Genomic DNA, 16,824 nt, shown 5'->3' with positions numbered 1-16,824 from the left:
TCCAAGCTATGCTATAATCTAGCAGTGTCTTCAATTTCCAGTTATGATTAATTTCTTAAGGTCATATGGAGAATATTACTTTGAATACTCTATCTTTGGGGGGCAAATTTGCTTATAAAAAATTTCTCCAATCCTCCAGCATCCTAGTAAAAGGCATCATTCACAGAATTCTTTTGATATACCCTGGGTTAAAATTATGTAGTATTTGGGAACATTTTTTCCTTTGGTTGGTTACGGGGCTTGAACTCAGGGCCTGGGTGCTGTCCCTGAGCCTTTTGTGCTCAAGGCTAACACTACCATTTTGAGCCACAGCTCTTTGTTTTTAGGTGGCTGAACGCTTTCCTAATCAGGCTAGCTTCAAACTACAATCATTAGATCTCACCTTCCTAAGTAGTAAGGATTACTGGCATGAGCCACTGGCACCCAGCAAAAGCTGTTTTAAAACTGATTTAAATGTGAATCTCTACATAGCCTCACAAAAACCTTAGTACAAATTTCTTTGATATCTTAAGCCTGAAAATACTATGCTAAGTATATTTTCATTTAATGTTCCGCAAAGACCACTAAAGAGAATTTATAAAGTGACTTGGCACATATAATTGCACACTTGGCTCTTTATGACAATGACATGGAAAAACATGAGCCTGGTCATAAAGGTACATCAGACTCTGTGGCACATACTCATCTTAATAACTCGACATCACAACCTCTGTCTCCCAACTTGAAATGATTTCTCCCCAACCTCTACATAAAATTTACAAACATAGTAGCTGATTTGGCCCTCTTCCTGCCCCCAGTTGTGTGTGTGTGTGTGTGTGAGAGAGAGAGAGAGAGACAGAGACAGAGAGAGAGAGAGAGAGAGAGAGAGAGAGAGAGAGAGAGAGAGAGAGAGAGAGAGAGAGAGAGAGAGAATAACCAGTCTTTCTGGTTAGCTAGCTCAGGCAGGCCTGGGACTCACTATTCTTCTGCTGTATCCTCCTTAAGAGATCAGAAGTATAAGTACTGTCTGGGTAAGAAGCCATTTCTAAAAGGCAATTTTTTTTTCCCTTAAAAAACCAAAAATCAAGTGTAAGCTCACATCTGAAGCTCTGGAAAGTGACTTTTTTTTTTTTTTTGGTCGATCTGGGCGCTGTCCCTCAGCTCTTCAGCTCAAGGCTAGCGCCCTACCGCTTGAGTCGCAGTGCCACTTCTGGCTTTTTTCTGCTTATGTGGTGCTGAGGAATCGAACCCAGGGCCTCAGGCATGTAGGCAAGCACTCTACCACTGAGCCAACTTCCCAGCCCAAGTGACACATTCTTTAAGTTTATATTTGTAAGAAAATACATTTGGCTTATAAGGTAGTTAATCAATTAGTATAAGCTTAACACAGTGTTTGCTACTGTACTTAAGAACATTTATTTAAAATAGGTCAACTTCCTTCAAAACCATGGAAGACACATGAGCCCATTCTTGTATTATGAGGTACCCACTATATACAACAAAAAGACCACTGGACGCCTAGATACTAAATCCAACTTTGGCAAAGATATGAGTGTTATACTGGATAACGTGGCCATGAAAGGGAAACATGTGTTCTTATCATCCACCACCCCAGGGCCCTGTCCCCATCCACCCTTCCCTTTGCAAAGGTGAATTACAACCCTGGGCCAGATGATGCAGATGGGCGCTGTCAATTAACAGAGTTTTCTCAAGTCTCAGGATTACAGCTGTACAAATTACACTGTTAAAATATTTGAAACAGATATTGAATTTATTGGTTGGCTATGAGTAGGAAAATACATCGGTAAGGAAAAGAGACCCTGCATATAAATATAATACTAGCTAATTACAATTTGACCAGAAGGTTCCACTGAAAAGAACAGTAAAAGCGCTTGTTACCACCAGTCCACATGGTAGAAACTTGGGTTTCCATTACCCTTATCCACGAGCTGCCTAGGCAAATTGACATTCTTTGAGCTTGGTGCAGATAGTGTGCTGGGTTTCGTTAGGAAAGGTAAAGAATCAGTCCAGTGCACTGCACGATACAATATACTGTGAATAAAGACTAGATATCTATTTTACACATCACATCAGCATACTGGCTTTTAAATTTTATGTAACCAGAAAGAAGAGCAAAGTGAACATCCTAAAACACTGTTTATGGTGGGGGGGGGGGATGGGGGGACAACAACTTTCCTTACGATATAGCATTCTCTGAATTGCCTGCAACATCTGTACCGGATAGTACAACTGACCAGTTACAGCACCACACCACTGCCAACTGTCTGCCTAGGTTCACTTTTGCCCTTCCTTATACAACATGACTACCAAACCTTGAAAGTCACAATGGAAACTAATTCTCTATACTTAAAAAAGTGGAACTCTTAAAGCTTGAGTGTTATATTGAAAAAGTAAATCAGAAGAGGTTTGAAACAGAAATGCATTCTACCCAAGGTAATAATGATGTCGTTAGGTTTCAAAGTGCTAACACAAACTTAAGTTTTCCTGGTTGTTACCAAATCAAAAACAAAAAGCACACTTCTTGGAGATGTTCTTTGCCTATCTTCTGGGACTATTAAAATTGCAATAAACAATTTAATTTTACAAGTTCAGTTAAATCATGCCATATATTTTGATTTTGATGAGCATTATTTAAATTCTCAAAGCATAAATAATCACCACAAATATGGCAAAGTGTTCTTCAAAAGATTTACAAAGAAACTGAATGACTCCAAATTCTTTTTGTTTTTTGTTTTTGGGTCCGGTCGTGGGGCCTGAACTCTGGGCCTGGGCGCTGACCCTCAGCTCTTCGGCTCAAGGCTAGCACTCTACCACTTGAGCCACAGTGCCACTTCCGGCTTTTTTTTTCTGCTTATGTGGTGCTGAGGAATCGAACCCAGGGCCTCATGCATGCAAGGCAAGCGCTCTACCACTGAGCCACCTTCCCAGCCCCTACTCAAATTCTTATATCCAAAACAGAAAGCATATTCCAAATTTCCTGGGAATCATTCCTAAGATGGATTTATCCAGTCAGAACACATCAGAGAAAAACATTACATCATATATTGTTCACAGAATTTCCAAAAAATAATCTACATGGAGAACAGACTAATTTTTTATTGCATTTTAGGAAGTATAAGATTATTGGATATTATTCAGGACACAGAAGGTATTTAAAACATAAAACCTTGCTTTCAAAAGTAGCATTCAATTTTGGTGTGACTGACCATTCTTTATACATCCAAGTATTTTATTTCTAAATCAACATTCTCGGTTCAATTTACCTAAATAAGGTGAAGAAGCTGTTCAAACTGACCCACAGAATGTCTGGAAGAATCAAGAACAAGTATTTTCAAGACATAACAGGCTATTATATTTTAATATGCTGCCTCCAAATTCAAATATATTATAGACAGTAACAAATACAGATGAAAACGTCTTGTGTAAAGCTCAAACCTTTAGCATCTAACAAGTGCACTCTAGTTCCAGCATCTATGCAAGAGTATGTCTTCCACCAACAAATACAAACGAGTAAGTGCTCCTCCCCCCTCCCCTTCCCCCAAGCTCTCTGGGCCTGCGCCTCCACAATGCAGGCCATAGGAAAAGCGGCTTCCTCAGTCTCATCAGTCCAACCAGCCCCCAGCTCCCCTGGCTGGAAATCGTCATGATGCACGCACATTACCAACACAGTGTTTAGGAAAAACGAGTAAACATACCTTTAATTCACACGTTACCAAAAAAATAAGACAAAAGACCATAAGAATTTATGCACTGGTTCTACATCAGCAATACCAGCTTTCCAATGTACTGATTATAAACTGGATGTGTTTGGTGTCAGCACAACTTAAATACAAAGCACAAAAACAATTTTAAGGAAAAACAAAAACGAAACAAACAACAAAAACCCACCATTACAACAAAGTCTAAAAAAAAAAATTAAAGGGAAAAATCAAGTCTCAGACAGACTGAAGATCAAAACCTTTTGAGAATTTCTTGAAAAGAAAAAAAATCATTTATTTAAACAGTATGTCATTTTATTTTCTCTAAAAACAGAATAAGCACATTAAGTGCTGAACATTTTCCATAAAATTTTAAGTCATTATCCAAAATGACTCCTCCTCTGTATAAAAACTGTTAATAACATTCAACAATTTTTCTTCTTAATGCTTATATGGTGTCCTTTTGCTCCCCTGCCTGCAGTTGAAACAAAAGCAGTTAGTCCAAACTCCCTTTGAATTCATTTGATTTGGGAGAATCAATGAATGAAAACAGAAGATACACACGTTAAGTTTGCAAAGTTAAAGCTGACTTTACATCTCTAATCTATTAATGGCACTATGGGCAAAATACAGGGTACGACGTAACTTTTATCGTGGTTGACATACTAAAATGACTTAGTCACGTTAAAAATGATCTGAAGAATTGCTTTAAGGACCTGTTTTGAAAATGCAATTATTTATACTGCTTCATAAATGGAAAATTACTTTAAAAAAAAGGAATGATTTAAAAAACGTGAGAACAAGGAATATACAGACAACCGAGTAGAACTCACATGATAGTAGTACTCTGGTGACAAACAGCACTGTGCAGAGACACCTAGAAGCAGTGCGTGGGTCTCATGGCCCACCCTATGTACACGCTCCAAAATGTGATATGCAATGCTTCACAATGGGAAAAAAGCCATAGCTCATACAAAAGCATTTTCATAAAATTCTCACAAATGTTTTTAAAAAATATAAAAGAAGATGCACAGATTTTCTCTGCATGCACAGGCAGTGCTCGGTGAGAACAAAGTTAGGCAGGCACAGTGGAGATAGGACAGGAAGTGTCTCAACAAGGAGTTAAGCTGGACCAAGCAGCTGTAATTTTATAACTTAAAAAAGTTAGACTTAAAAATATCAGAATGTACATATATTAACTATCACGTTCAGTCCTTAAATGCCTACAGATCATTCATTGTTCAGCTTATCTGTCCTAGTAGATAGTTTTCATAAAAATTCATGAATTCATGAGTTTTAAGTTGCCTCTGGCCCAAGAAAATGTCCTAAGGTCTAAGCAGACTTAGATTTAAAGAGCAATGTTCTCCATTTAAAAATAAAGTAGTACAAAAGGGCTAACATAACCCTAACAGTGCAAATCATTGCAGAGAAAGTCTGTTGCAACTCTTTTACAAGCTGGCCTTCAGAACACAGGAAACAGGTTTAAAAAAAATTAGCCTTAATTTACAATACAATTGTTTTCAAATCTGATTTTTTTAGTACAAAATTTCATAAATCAGGTCTCTGCGGATCATATACAATCATAAAGGCTAAATTCAAATTCTATATTTTACAAACAAGTCTGAAAAAGGAGGGAGTAAAGTCTGGGAGAATGGTCTCTGGGTGTTACTACTGGCCTCAAAAAAAGTAGTGCTACAGATTTCTGTGCAAAGAGAATATGCTGTTCAAACATTTTCCTATTTCAAGGCATGAAAATATTATATTAGATAGAAGAAACAGGAAAATTACTTGTAACAAATTAAAAATAGGTGCAAACACACCAATCCCTGTCTAGCAGTATATAAAGCATATTGGGCTCAGAATTTGTCTGTTGCTAGCACCTGGCTTCTTATGATACCCTTATACCAAATAATCAGACTGAAAATTCAAATCATCATTACAAAAAATCCCCAGTGGCCATACCTCACTCCCTTATATTCAGGTTTTCACGAGCTTGCAAGTAAAACTGAGGTTGTCCTCTGAAGGTACTTGACTACCTCCTGCCAGGAAGATGAATGCCATTAACTTGGGGCAGGAAAGGCAGTAAGAGCTCCAATTGTGCAAAAAGTGAGAAGTGGTCAGAGGGGATGAGTGGATGTGGGCAGCCGGTGATGTTATTCTCAACTAGCCAATGGTGGTCCAGAGGTCCCAAGATGGCTAAAGTGTTTAGCTGAGGTTTAGAATAAAAGATGTAGTCAATTATACCCTGAAAAACAAGAATTGAAAAAAAAAAAAAGTCCAGTAAGATAACATTGAAATACTGACTGTTTTCAAGGCATCCTTACCATCAATCATGTTTGGTAAATAAGGTAATTTATTGGGGCTCTTTCCTGCCCCAGGACTTGTACATAAACTCTCTCTTCCGTGTGGAACATTTTCTCCTATTTGGCCTCTTGTTAGCTCCTTCTCAATCTTGAAATCTTAGGTAGAATCATTTTCCAAACATCATTCTAAATCCTATCATCACTACTTATTTTCTCCAACTACTGATGTTCATCTTTTGCCTAATAGCCACGCCATGGTGTTAAGTATATATTCATCTGTGATTGAACCTGCAGAGTTTTGAGGTGAATGTTCTCTAAATGTCCACATATTAAAGGCTTGGTGTCCCCCAAGATGATGCTTTTGGGAAGTGCTGTGGGCTTGGATGAGGTTTGGTCTTTGTAGACTTTGGTCACTGGAACCATGCCCCTAGCCTGCTCTCTTTTTCCTCTGCTTTTGCACTGGCTTCTGCCAAAATGTGCTGCCTCATCAGAGAAGCCCAAAGTCACAGGGACACTCAATCATGAACTAGAACCACAACTAATGCAGGTTAAACAAACCTTTTCCTTTTGTAAGTTAATGATCTCAGATACATTGTTATAATAACAGGAAGCTGTCTAGCACAAGATGTGATTTTTCGCTTTGAACTATAGCTGTAGCACCCCTGATGACATCCAGCACTTGCAAATCCGCTGGTTTAGTTGCTATCTGTGCCTTCTCTACTTGGCCAAAGGCCCTGAAGCATAGCCACACAGAAACAATAGAGAATATAGTTTCACACTCTCCCATTCTTTGTTATCACCATCGATTCTATCAGTCTAAGAATTTAAAGGAATCTAAAGGCCTCTTAGAGACAGAGACCATAATTTCTACGTTCTGAAATGCAGGAAACCTTGAGACTACCAAAGCTCATTTACATTCCAACAATCTAAATGGAATTCTTTTCTTCAACAATCACCTATATGAAAAACGAGGAAAGTAACCAAGAGAAGTTTCTAGATTGTATGCTATTAACTACATAAGACACATATGAATACATTTTTTGAACAGTAGGAATGGCTAATGCCAATCACATTTTGGCACTCACTCCAAGGTATACAGTTTCAGTTATGAGTGGAAGAATGCCTCACCTCGCCTAACACCAAACTAGATACTGCAGTATTTCATTATGCACCGGTGTTAGTGATAGTGTACAAGACACAATTGGCCCCCAAAGGCAAATGCTAACTTAGGAATTGATTTACTGCCATTATTTCATCTGACTTCTTTTTCTGGAAAACATTTTAATAGGCTACCTAGAAAGTAAGGACATGAAATCAATCATATGGACCTTCACATAAAAGCACAAAGAATATTGCTGTCCATAAATTTCATTATGCACCCACATTTTAAAGGCTTACTGGTGTGCAATCCTTTGGTATAATTAATATACACTTAAAGTAACAGGAGGGGCTGGGAAGTTGGCTCAGTGGTAGAGCGCTTGCCTTGCATGCCTGAGGCCCTGGGTTCGATTCCTCAGCACCACATAAGCAAAAAGAAAAAAGCCGGAAGTGGCGCTGTGGCTCAAGTGGTAGAGCACTAGCCTTGAGCTGAAGAGCTGAGGGACAGTGCTCAGGCCCAGAGTTCAGGCCCCACAACCGGACCAAAAAAAAAAAAAAAAAAAAAGTAACAGGAGAAGAGTTCAAGTGTCAGCAAGAGGGTGAATGGAGAGAGTGAATGGAGAGTGAATGTATGAAAATAAAACAATGAGAGGTGACATTGTTTTAAGAAAGGGGGAGACAGAGATTGCTAGAGAAGGTGAGGTGAGTGAAGTACTCGCTTTTTTTTTTTTTTTTTTTGGGGGGGGGGGTTTGGGTCCAGTCGTGGGGCCTGAATTCTGGGCCTGGGCGCTGTCCCTCAGCTCTTCAGCTCAAGGCTAGCGCTCTACCACTTGAGCCACAGCGTCACTTCCGGCTTTTTTCTTTTTGCTTATGTGGTGCTGAGGAATCGAACCCAGGGCCTCAGGCATGCAAGGCAAGCGCTCTACCACTGAGCCAACTTCCCAGCCCCATGGGTGGAGTACTCTGTATGCTTGTATGGCAATGTCACAATGAACCCCCCTGTACAGCTAGTGTATATGAATTTTTAAAAACGGAGATATTTACAAGTGTACAAATTTCAAGGCATACCTTGAAATCAAATGTGTAATTCGTGTAAGGCATCAGACCACTCTCATAGGCACTCTTTAACTTGAAACCGTGAGTGATTCTTCCATTGGTCATTCCATTCTTCCCATTGCAGCTGAAGTTTGTAAGACTTTCATTATATCTCAGTTCCTTAAAATCTTTATGATTTGTTTCTACTCCACCAGTGCTCAAATATTCTACAACACCTAAAATGAAGTGGAATGAATTCTATCATTGTCAAGTATAATACACAGCAAGAAAAATGTAATTTTAAAAAATCATGGGATAGTAGTTTAAAAACCTAAACATATTATTTCCTAAAATGTTCTGGTTTACTTAAATTTGCCAGAATTTGCCCAAATTATTTTTTTCAGGTGCCAGTCGTAGGGTTTTAACTCAAGGCTAGGCATTGTCCTTGAGCTCTTTTGCTCAAAGCTCCGGTGCTCTTCCACTTGAGCCACAGACCCACTTCAGGCTTTTTTGGTGCCTAATTAGAGATAAGCCTCTCACTGACTTTTCTGCCCAGGCTGGCTTCGAACTGTGGTCCTTAGATCTCAGCCTCCTGGGCCACTAGGATTACAGGCATGAGTGACTGGAACCCGGTAAAGAGGCTTAAGTTCAGGTGGTAGAGTGCCTACCAATGAGTGTAAAGCATCAGCAAATTTGAGCCCCAGCCTCCAATGAAAAATAAAAAGGCTGAGAATGTGGCTCAGTGGTAGAGTGCTTGCCTAGCATGCATGAAGCCCTGGGTTCAACTCCTCAGTACCACATAAACAGAAAAGGCTGGAAGTGGTGCTGTGGCTCAAATGGTAGAGTGCTAGCCTTAAGCAAAAAGAATATCAGGGACAGTTCAAGCTCCCTGTCTGGCAAAAAGAAAAAAGAAAAAGAAAAAAAGAAAAAGACACAGCCCAACAAATCCATTTTTACAGTTATAATACACAGAATATTTTACCTTTTATTCATTTACATAAACAGGTATGTCTTCCCAATTATCATTCTCCAATGTCTATCTAACACAATTGGGCTTAAGTATATTTGCTAAACTGGTCCTTTTGTTTTTAAAATCAGGTTTGCAACTTTGAAAAATGACTTAAACCACATCTGAGATTTCTGCTTATGCTACAAAAATTCTTAAAGGGTATGTAATCTTTATCTTGGTTTTTTTTTTTTTTGGGGGGGGGGTCCAGTCATGGGGCCTGAACTCTGGGCCTAGGCACTGTCTGTCCCTCAGCCCTTCAGCTCAAGGCTAGCGCTCTACCACCTGAGCCACAGCGCCACTTCCGGCTTTTTTCTTTTTGCTTATGTGGTGCTGAGGAATCGAACCCAGGGCCTCAGGCATGTAAGGCAAGCGCTCTACCACTGAGCCACCTTCCCAGCCCCTATCTTGGGGTTTTATAAATTTATATTGTCAACTGTGGAAGAGACCAGTTAGTGGCAAAGCAACTTCACCTTCCCTGAACATTTATTTCTCAATTTCCTACACTTAAATGGGCTCTGCAAACATAATAATTTGTATTGCACTAGCTAGCATGACTGAACATTTTCCTAGATTTGCTACTAAAATATGGTACTTTGTAGCTAGTCATACTGTACTGAGAAACTACCAGAGTAATTCTCACCTGCCTCAGAGGCAGCAATACCCAAACAGCCTAACAAAATTATAGCTCTCCAATACTTTCATTTTCCTTGAAAACAAAGATTGTAATTGTTTCTTAATGGCCATTATCTACTGCAAAGGCTATAATGTACTATCAAATTAATCTAATGTGTATATGTGTGCATTCATGCCTACAAGCAAATCTGAAAGTATTGTTTGTAAGAAAGGAGATCAACCACAAAAAAAAACAAATCTAGTTTCTTATTATAAGAACTACAGTTTGTTGCTTGTATTACCTATGGAAAACTAAGACTAGACTTGCTCTTTTTGATCTACCTGAGGTGGAAAGTCATCAAAAGGAACAAAATATGAGAATCTATAATATACAGTTGATCAACGAAAGTAGGATTATATTACCACATGAAATCCCAAATGAGCACTGTTTTTTTTTTCCTTTTTGAAGACAGTTTAGTACACCACCAACTGGAACTCGTATTCTTCCTACTTTAGCCTCCCATGATTATGGGATTATGATTATAAGCCCACACCTCTGTAATCAGCTCCCAAAGAAACTATCTAAATAACTATTTTGGAGTTTGGTTATCCATGACTTCAGGTAAGGAAAAAACTGTATGAAGTAGTGCATGCCTATAAATCTCAGCACTTGGGATTTAACGTATAGTTCTATCTGTTCTTTACATGTTCATACTTCAAGTTAATGAGCTGAAGCTGGATGTGGTAGGATGTGTCTATAGTTCAGCTACTCAGGAGGTCATGGGGGATAATAACTTGAGTCCAAGAATGTGAGATCAGCTCTTGAAACATAGAAAGGCCCCATTTTAAAACTAAAAGTTCAAGTTGACTACAAATTTTTTTCTTGGGGGTAGGGGGAAGGGAGAGACCTAAAGTGCTTTAGGCCAGGCACCAGTGACTCACAACTGAGACTGAGATCTGACAATTGAGGTTCAAAGCCAACCTGAGCAAAGTCACTCTATAAGACTCTTTATCTCCAATTAACCACAAAAAGTAGAGCTGTGGTAGAACACTAACCTTGAGCAAAAAAGCACAGGAATAGTGCCCATGACCTATGCGCGCGCGCACACACACACACACACACACACACACACACACACACACACACACACACACACACACACACACACACACACACACACACACACACACACACACACACACACACACACACACGGTACTTTGGTACTTAGTTTTGGGGATATTTACACACATATAATGCATTTGTATGTATGTACACAATGAATAAATATGAAGTTCACTTATGCTTCATTTATACCTTATAAATCTAGCCTGAAAGTAACTACATAGACAATTGTTTTTGTTTTTTTGCTAGAACCAGGAATTGAATTCAGGGCCTCCAGTTCTCCCATGGCTTATTTGTTCAGAGCTGATGCTTTACTACTTCAGTCACACTTCCAGTTGACTTTATAGAATTTTAAATAATTTTGGGCATCAAACAGGTTTCATGGTACTGAATTATTTACCTTTTTTGGGGGGTCCGGTCGTGGGCATGAACTCTGGGCCTGGGCGCTGTCCCTCAGCTCTTCAGCTCAAGGCTAGTGCTCTACCACTTGAGCCACAGTGCCACTTCCTGCTTTTTTTTCCTGTTTATGTGTTGCTGAGGAATCGAACCCAGCGCCTCATACATGCAAGGCAAGCGCTCTACCACTGAGCCACCTTCCCAGCCCACTGAATTATTTACTTTTGACATCATGACAATGTTGAAAGTTTAGGACACTGGAGAAGATTGGTTTAGGGATGTCCAATATTACATGTGATTACCAGATTAATGTCCAACCACCTTAAATTTCCATAATACCACTTCATTTTCTTTCTTCCTTTTTTTTGGTCAATTGTGGGGTTTGAATCCTGGGTCTGGGGACTGTCCCTAAACTCTTCAGCTCAAGGCTAGTGCTATACCACTTTGAGCCACAGATCCATTTCCGGTTTTCTGGTTGTTAACTGGGAAGAAGAGTCTCACAGACTTTCCTGCCCAGGCCTGCTTTGAACTGCAATCCTCAGATTTCAGCCTCCTGCAGCTAGGATTACAGGCATGAACCACTGGCACCAGTTTACCACTTCATTTTCCAAAGTCTCCCTACCTACCAAAAATAGCTAAAATACACATGAATATTACAAACTGAATTTTTTAAACTAAATTTGAAGTGAACAGGTAAAAAAAATATATAGTATTAAACATCTCAAGTAAAAGGTGCTGATTCTGCCGGGTGCCAGTGCCTCATGCCTGTAATCCTAGCTACTCAGGAGGATGAGATCTGAGAATCACGGTTCAAAGCCAGCCTGGGCAGAAAAGTCCGAGAGACTCTTATCTCCAATGAACCACTAGAAAACCGGAAGTGGCGGTGTGGCTCAAGCGGTAGAGCGCTCCCCTTGAGCTGAAGAGCGTTCAAGTCCCATGACCGACAAAAAAAAAGGGGGGGGGGGGGAGAGGCTGATTCTATATAATCTTTCTTACCAGAATCTGGCAAAGAATTCAGATCTGCACATAAGACAAGTGGAATGGTTCCAAATTCTCCCAACACACTGGATTTGAGGCTTCGCGAGGCTTTATCAATAATGTTCTTCACTTCTGAGAGGAACATCATAGTTTGTACCAACTTCACATCAGAGTATTCAGGGTCCCAATGCATATGAGCATTAGCCACAAGAATAAGTTGTTTTTCTGTTCCAAGATGTGGTTTGCCAGCTATATTAGAGAAAACAAGTAAAACTTGCCCGTGAGCCCACAGATTCTTACAGTCTGAAAGCAAGTTCTATTGTAGTCTAAGAATAAAAAAGGGCCCTAAAATTGCCCTAATCGTATCCCACAAAATCACTGAATTTGGTGTACAACAAACTTGAGAAAAATGAATATCTAAACTTCTTGTTGGTATTTCTCAGCAATGGGAGATTCACTGCTTTACACAGCCCAATGTATGTGTGTGAAACAAGGCTTTTTAGATGTCCTTCTGTAGTGTCCCCAGATCCAACTGTTCAAGTGACAGAGTTTCCATTTTCACCATGAAAGTCACTCTAAACATACTTTCTATTTGGATTAAAAGCAATTATTAAAGTATATAAAGAGAAATGAAGCTTAGAGAAACTATCCTTGTTGGCAAGAAATCATGGAAGTGTAGGGTAAATCTATTCCTAAGCAGTCATTTTAATTAATATTGACTTCACCATTTTTTTTAATATGATGAATTCCAGAGAACAAAAATATTTTTCAAGAGGTTTAACACTTTTCTGGGGAACACTTTCTCATCTTTGTGATAGAGAGAGAGATAGTTTTTGGGAAAAGAAATTCTGAGTTTCTTCAGGTGTTAAGCCAAGACCATTAAGTAATGAAATTACTGTTTTTTAAGATGTCTAAGCAGAACTATAAAATTTAGAAGGTCAACTTTACAGAGGTGAAAGGATCACTCACATGACATTTCAATCAACTCCTTTCGAAGTTCTAGCAATATTGCAACTCCAATGTTATCTTTTGTCATGACTCTATTCAGCATAGCTTCAGACCCTTCTGAATTTGCCATTGCTAGCTGATTAAATTCAACAGTGTGTTTCTGAACCAAAGTAAATCTAAAACAAACACAAACACAAACATACACACAAAGAATTGAGAATATCAAGATATTAGCTTTATAGGAAATATTTTTTTCTCCCCAAATTCCCTGACATAAATAAACAGCATGAAATCTTATTATGGAAAACTTTCACAGTTAGCAGTAAGCTTCCCACACATTCACTTCAAGTTTTTTCACTCTATTACTGATACAAATAAGACCTTGGAAAACCTTTACAATTTCATACAGTACAGTCAGTCATCCTGTTTAGATTTCACGTTGGACTATCTCGGCTTGAGATTTTTAAATCTTTTTTTTTTTCTTCCCAAAGTATGGATTTAAGAATCCTTCTACTGTTGCAGCAGGAATGTTAACTACATTGTATTTCAATTAACATTTGGAGTTAAAGACCTAATAAACACCTGAAGAAACAACAGCATTTAAAGCTTGTCTCCAAAACAAGGTTATTTCTGATCATTAAAAGCAGTAACTCCTTATGCCAATAGTACTATATCTTAATAATACTAAGCACGTTGTTCTCTTATTTGCTAATTTCCACACCCTTCGCCTCCCCCCCACCATGTAAATGCTGAGAACATTTTCCTTTTTAAAAAACAAGGTACGCTTACTTTTCTGTCTTGAAGAATATTGCACAGCCATCAACATGTTTTCTTTCTTGTTCTGACATTGTCCTAGCTCGTGATTTAGGACTAAAGAACCCATTATAGCCACGTTCTTTCAGTTCTACCAGGAAAAAATTATAATACTGTTCCGTTTCAACCTCCTGAAAAATTATAAACAGCAAATAACTTCACAAAATAGAATTTATGAGTGTTACACATTAATTCTGTTATGTTCACTCAATTTTCCTACGCATTAACCCTATACTTTCAGTTTGAAAGCCTGAAATCACTTTTTCCAAAGAACAGCACACAGATTAAAGGATGTTTAACATATTTTCCATTTAACTTATCTAAAATAAATTGGAACAACTTATTGACACCAGCTGCCAACATCAGTTTTTAGTCATGTAGTATAATAAATGAAGACACAGACTTCTATGCACAGATACCATTAGACATGTTGGAAAAAGAATCACACATAAGGAAGGAGCTTATTACACACTATGGATCAGAGGAAAAAGTAACTTGACCAAGATTATTTAAGATATGGGAGCTGGACCCAGAAGCCAGTTACTGATAAGGGCCAATACTTTTCCCACTATGTCCTAATTAGTAATATTGCTAGTCAAGCAAAATTTCATCTAGGAAATGGACATAATTTCACTAACTTTGTTGTTGCTCAATTAAAAAATAGTGACCAGGGTTATTTGGGGAAGGTGAGTATTTATTTATCTGTTTGTATTTGGCAGCACAATAGTACAAAATGAACAGGGTGTTTGCGGGAAAACCCAGTATTTTGAAAACTGCTGAAAGTAGGACTTAAAATGTGTCTGTGTAATATATTCCAGTGTAACTGCACCTTGCTTTATCAATGCTGGGAAATTTGTGAAATTTAAACATTCTTCTCTATGACTTACCTGAAGACTTATAATATCAGCATTGCAGCTGAAGATTTCTTGAATAATGGCCTTTTTCCTGTAGTCCCAATTTAGTGCCCATGATGGACAGTAGCCGTATAACTGCCGGGTCGCATATTTATCACAAAGAACATTATAGCACATGACAGAAAACAAGGCTGTAGGAAAGATAACTTTACTTATTCACACACTTGGTAAAAAAAATAAATAAATAAAAGCCAATAATTAATTCCAGCAATAATTACAACTTAAATGTTTAAGTCTGACTTTAACCACTCAACCTATACTCACTGAAAACCTAGACATGGAAGAAATAAAGCAAGATGGACAATGAAAAGACACATGAGGACAAGTTAGAAGATAATGTACTTGTTGCCTGCTGCACAAGTATGCATATGAAGTTTAGAAGCAAACAGAATAAGACCTTGAGTCTTTCAACCTCTAAATCCAAGACTTCTGAAATCTGTATGTCTTCTATTATGCCACCAGTTACTAATATAAGATACGGAAACTTGACAAGTTTAATAGACATGGTTAGCTTTCTTCTACAGAGCCACTATAGGTGTAACTTGGAAGATAATAAAGTTTAGCCCAATACTATCATAATAAACTAGTTTTGTGGCTTCTCAGTGTGTGTGTATGTGTCTGTGTGAATATAATCTATATTCTATAGTCTATTAAGTGTGTAACTGCACTGTCTTTTTTAAAGTACTCTATTATGAAAGTCTATTGCTAGAAAAATTCAAAGAATTATCTATAGAAATCAGACTGACTTGACAGAAGTGCCACAAACCTTCCATTGTAAAAAAACCAAAAAAGTTAACAGTATTTACATAAAGCACAGCCAGGCCAGGTCAATGAAATGGGGTATGACTGTATTGCTAATTCATGCAGAAGAAAGAAGTGTCACAGACCAATTCTTGTTACATGTGACACAGGAACTCTAATGCTGTCTTTTCTAAAATTCAGATTAAAAGGAGATTATATAGATCATTAATGCAATTGTCTCTAGCTATATTATAATTTTTTAATAGAAAATAGATTTGGAACATATTAGGACATGGAAATTTCCAAAACAGAAATGTCTTAGTATATGACAGCTGAATTTCAGGTGAGTAGTCTCTGTTAGTGTGAGGCTGTGCCCTGGAGGATTAGTAACACTGTACCTGAACTCTACTCAGGCCAGGAGCACAATCAAGTGTCTCCAGACATTGCTAAATATCCTGGGGAAAAGAAAACTGCTCCAGTTTAAGAAACACTACTAGCACATGACAGAGCACATGACTTTATATAACAGAGAGTATACAGATCAAGAAAGCAAGAATTAACTCCTCTTTTTTTTTCCCCTTTGGTGCCAGTATTGGAGCTTGAACTCATGGCCTCATGTTTTCCTTTGGCTTTTTTGCTCAGATGGTGCGCTACCAATTCCATCTGTTTGGTGGTTAACTGGAGATGAGTTGCATAGATTTATCTGCCTGGGCTGGCTTTAAAGGATAATTCTAGTATTATTACCTAACAAAATCAAGCATTCTACCTTAACATTACTAATAATCGGAATGAAATATGCCAACAATACTATTAGGCTTAAAATAAAAAGGTAAAAATAAAGAGTTAAATATAAGACTACCAACCAGTTGGCCTTGTTCTGTCTGGTTCTTGTAACATAATCCAAGATCTTGGAGGTGGTTGTTCTGTTGAAACTGGTTGAAAACAGAAAACATAAAATTAAGCAATGTTCTTTCATGTCATCCTAATTAAAAGATTTAAACAAACAAACACTTACTTCTTTTTGCAGTACCTGACAAATTATCAAGCAAGTAATTCAGTAGCCTTCTTGTTCCATCTGGTTCCTGATAGAGGTTCAATATATCCTGGGTAAGTGGATTTCCTACAAATATTTTTTAAATAGATAAACCAAGAT

At 38.2% G+C, this 16,824-nt stretch overlaps 1 protein-coding gene across 2 annotated transcripts in view; it reads right to left on the bottom strand.

Annotated features, from left to right (window-relative positions):
- Positions 1 to 1,731: 1,731 nt before the first annotated feature.
- The window catches only part of Cnot6 (CCR4-NOT transcription complex subunit 6), a 36,432-nt gene continuing 21,339 nt past the window's right edge, over positions 1,732 to 16,824 (bottom strand). The window contains exons 5-12 of one of the 2 annotated variants that reach the window (XM_069993853.1): positions 16,702 to 16,791; positions 16,535 to 16,603; positions 14,904 to 15,061; positions 13,993 to 14,147; positions 13,225 to 13,379; positions 12,274 to 12,504; positions 8,168 to 8,370; positions 1,732 to 5,943 (exon numbers count right to left, since the gene is read on the bottom strand). In XM_069993853.1, the coding sequence (XP_069849954.1) occupies positions 5,731 to 5,943; positions 8,168 to 8,370; positions 12,274 to 12,504; positions 13,225 to 13,379; positions 13,993 to 14,147; positions 14,904 to 15,061; positions 16,535 to 16,603; positions 16,702 to 16,791 (1,274 nt within the window). In that variant the 3' untranslated portion in view covers positions 1,732 to 5,730. Of the gene's footprint in view, positions 5,944 to 8,167; positions 8,371 to 12,273; positions 12,505 to 13,224; positions 13,380 to 13,992; positions 14,148 to 14,903; positions 15,062 to 16,534; positions 16,604 to 16,686; positions 16,792 to 16,824 lie in introns of both variants that reach the window. The other variant, XM_069993852.1, reaches the window with a different exon arrangement.

This window comes from Dipodomys merriami, unplaced genomic scaffold (genome assembly GCF_024711535.1).
Source record: "Dipodomys merriami isolate MVZ:Mamm:240054 unplaced genomic scaffold, mDipMer1.0.p SCAF_44, whole genome shotgun sequence".
Taxonomy (NCBI): Eukaryota; Metazoa; Chordata; class Mammalia; order Rodentia; family Heteromyidae; genus Dipodomys; species Dipodomys merriami.
This window is presented reverse-complemented; position numbering and strand designations above follow the sequence as displayed.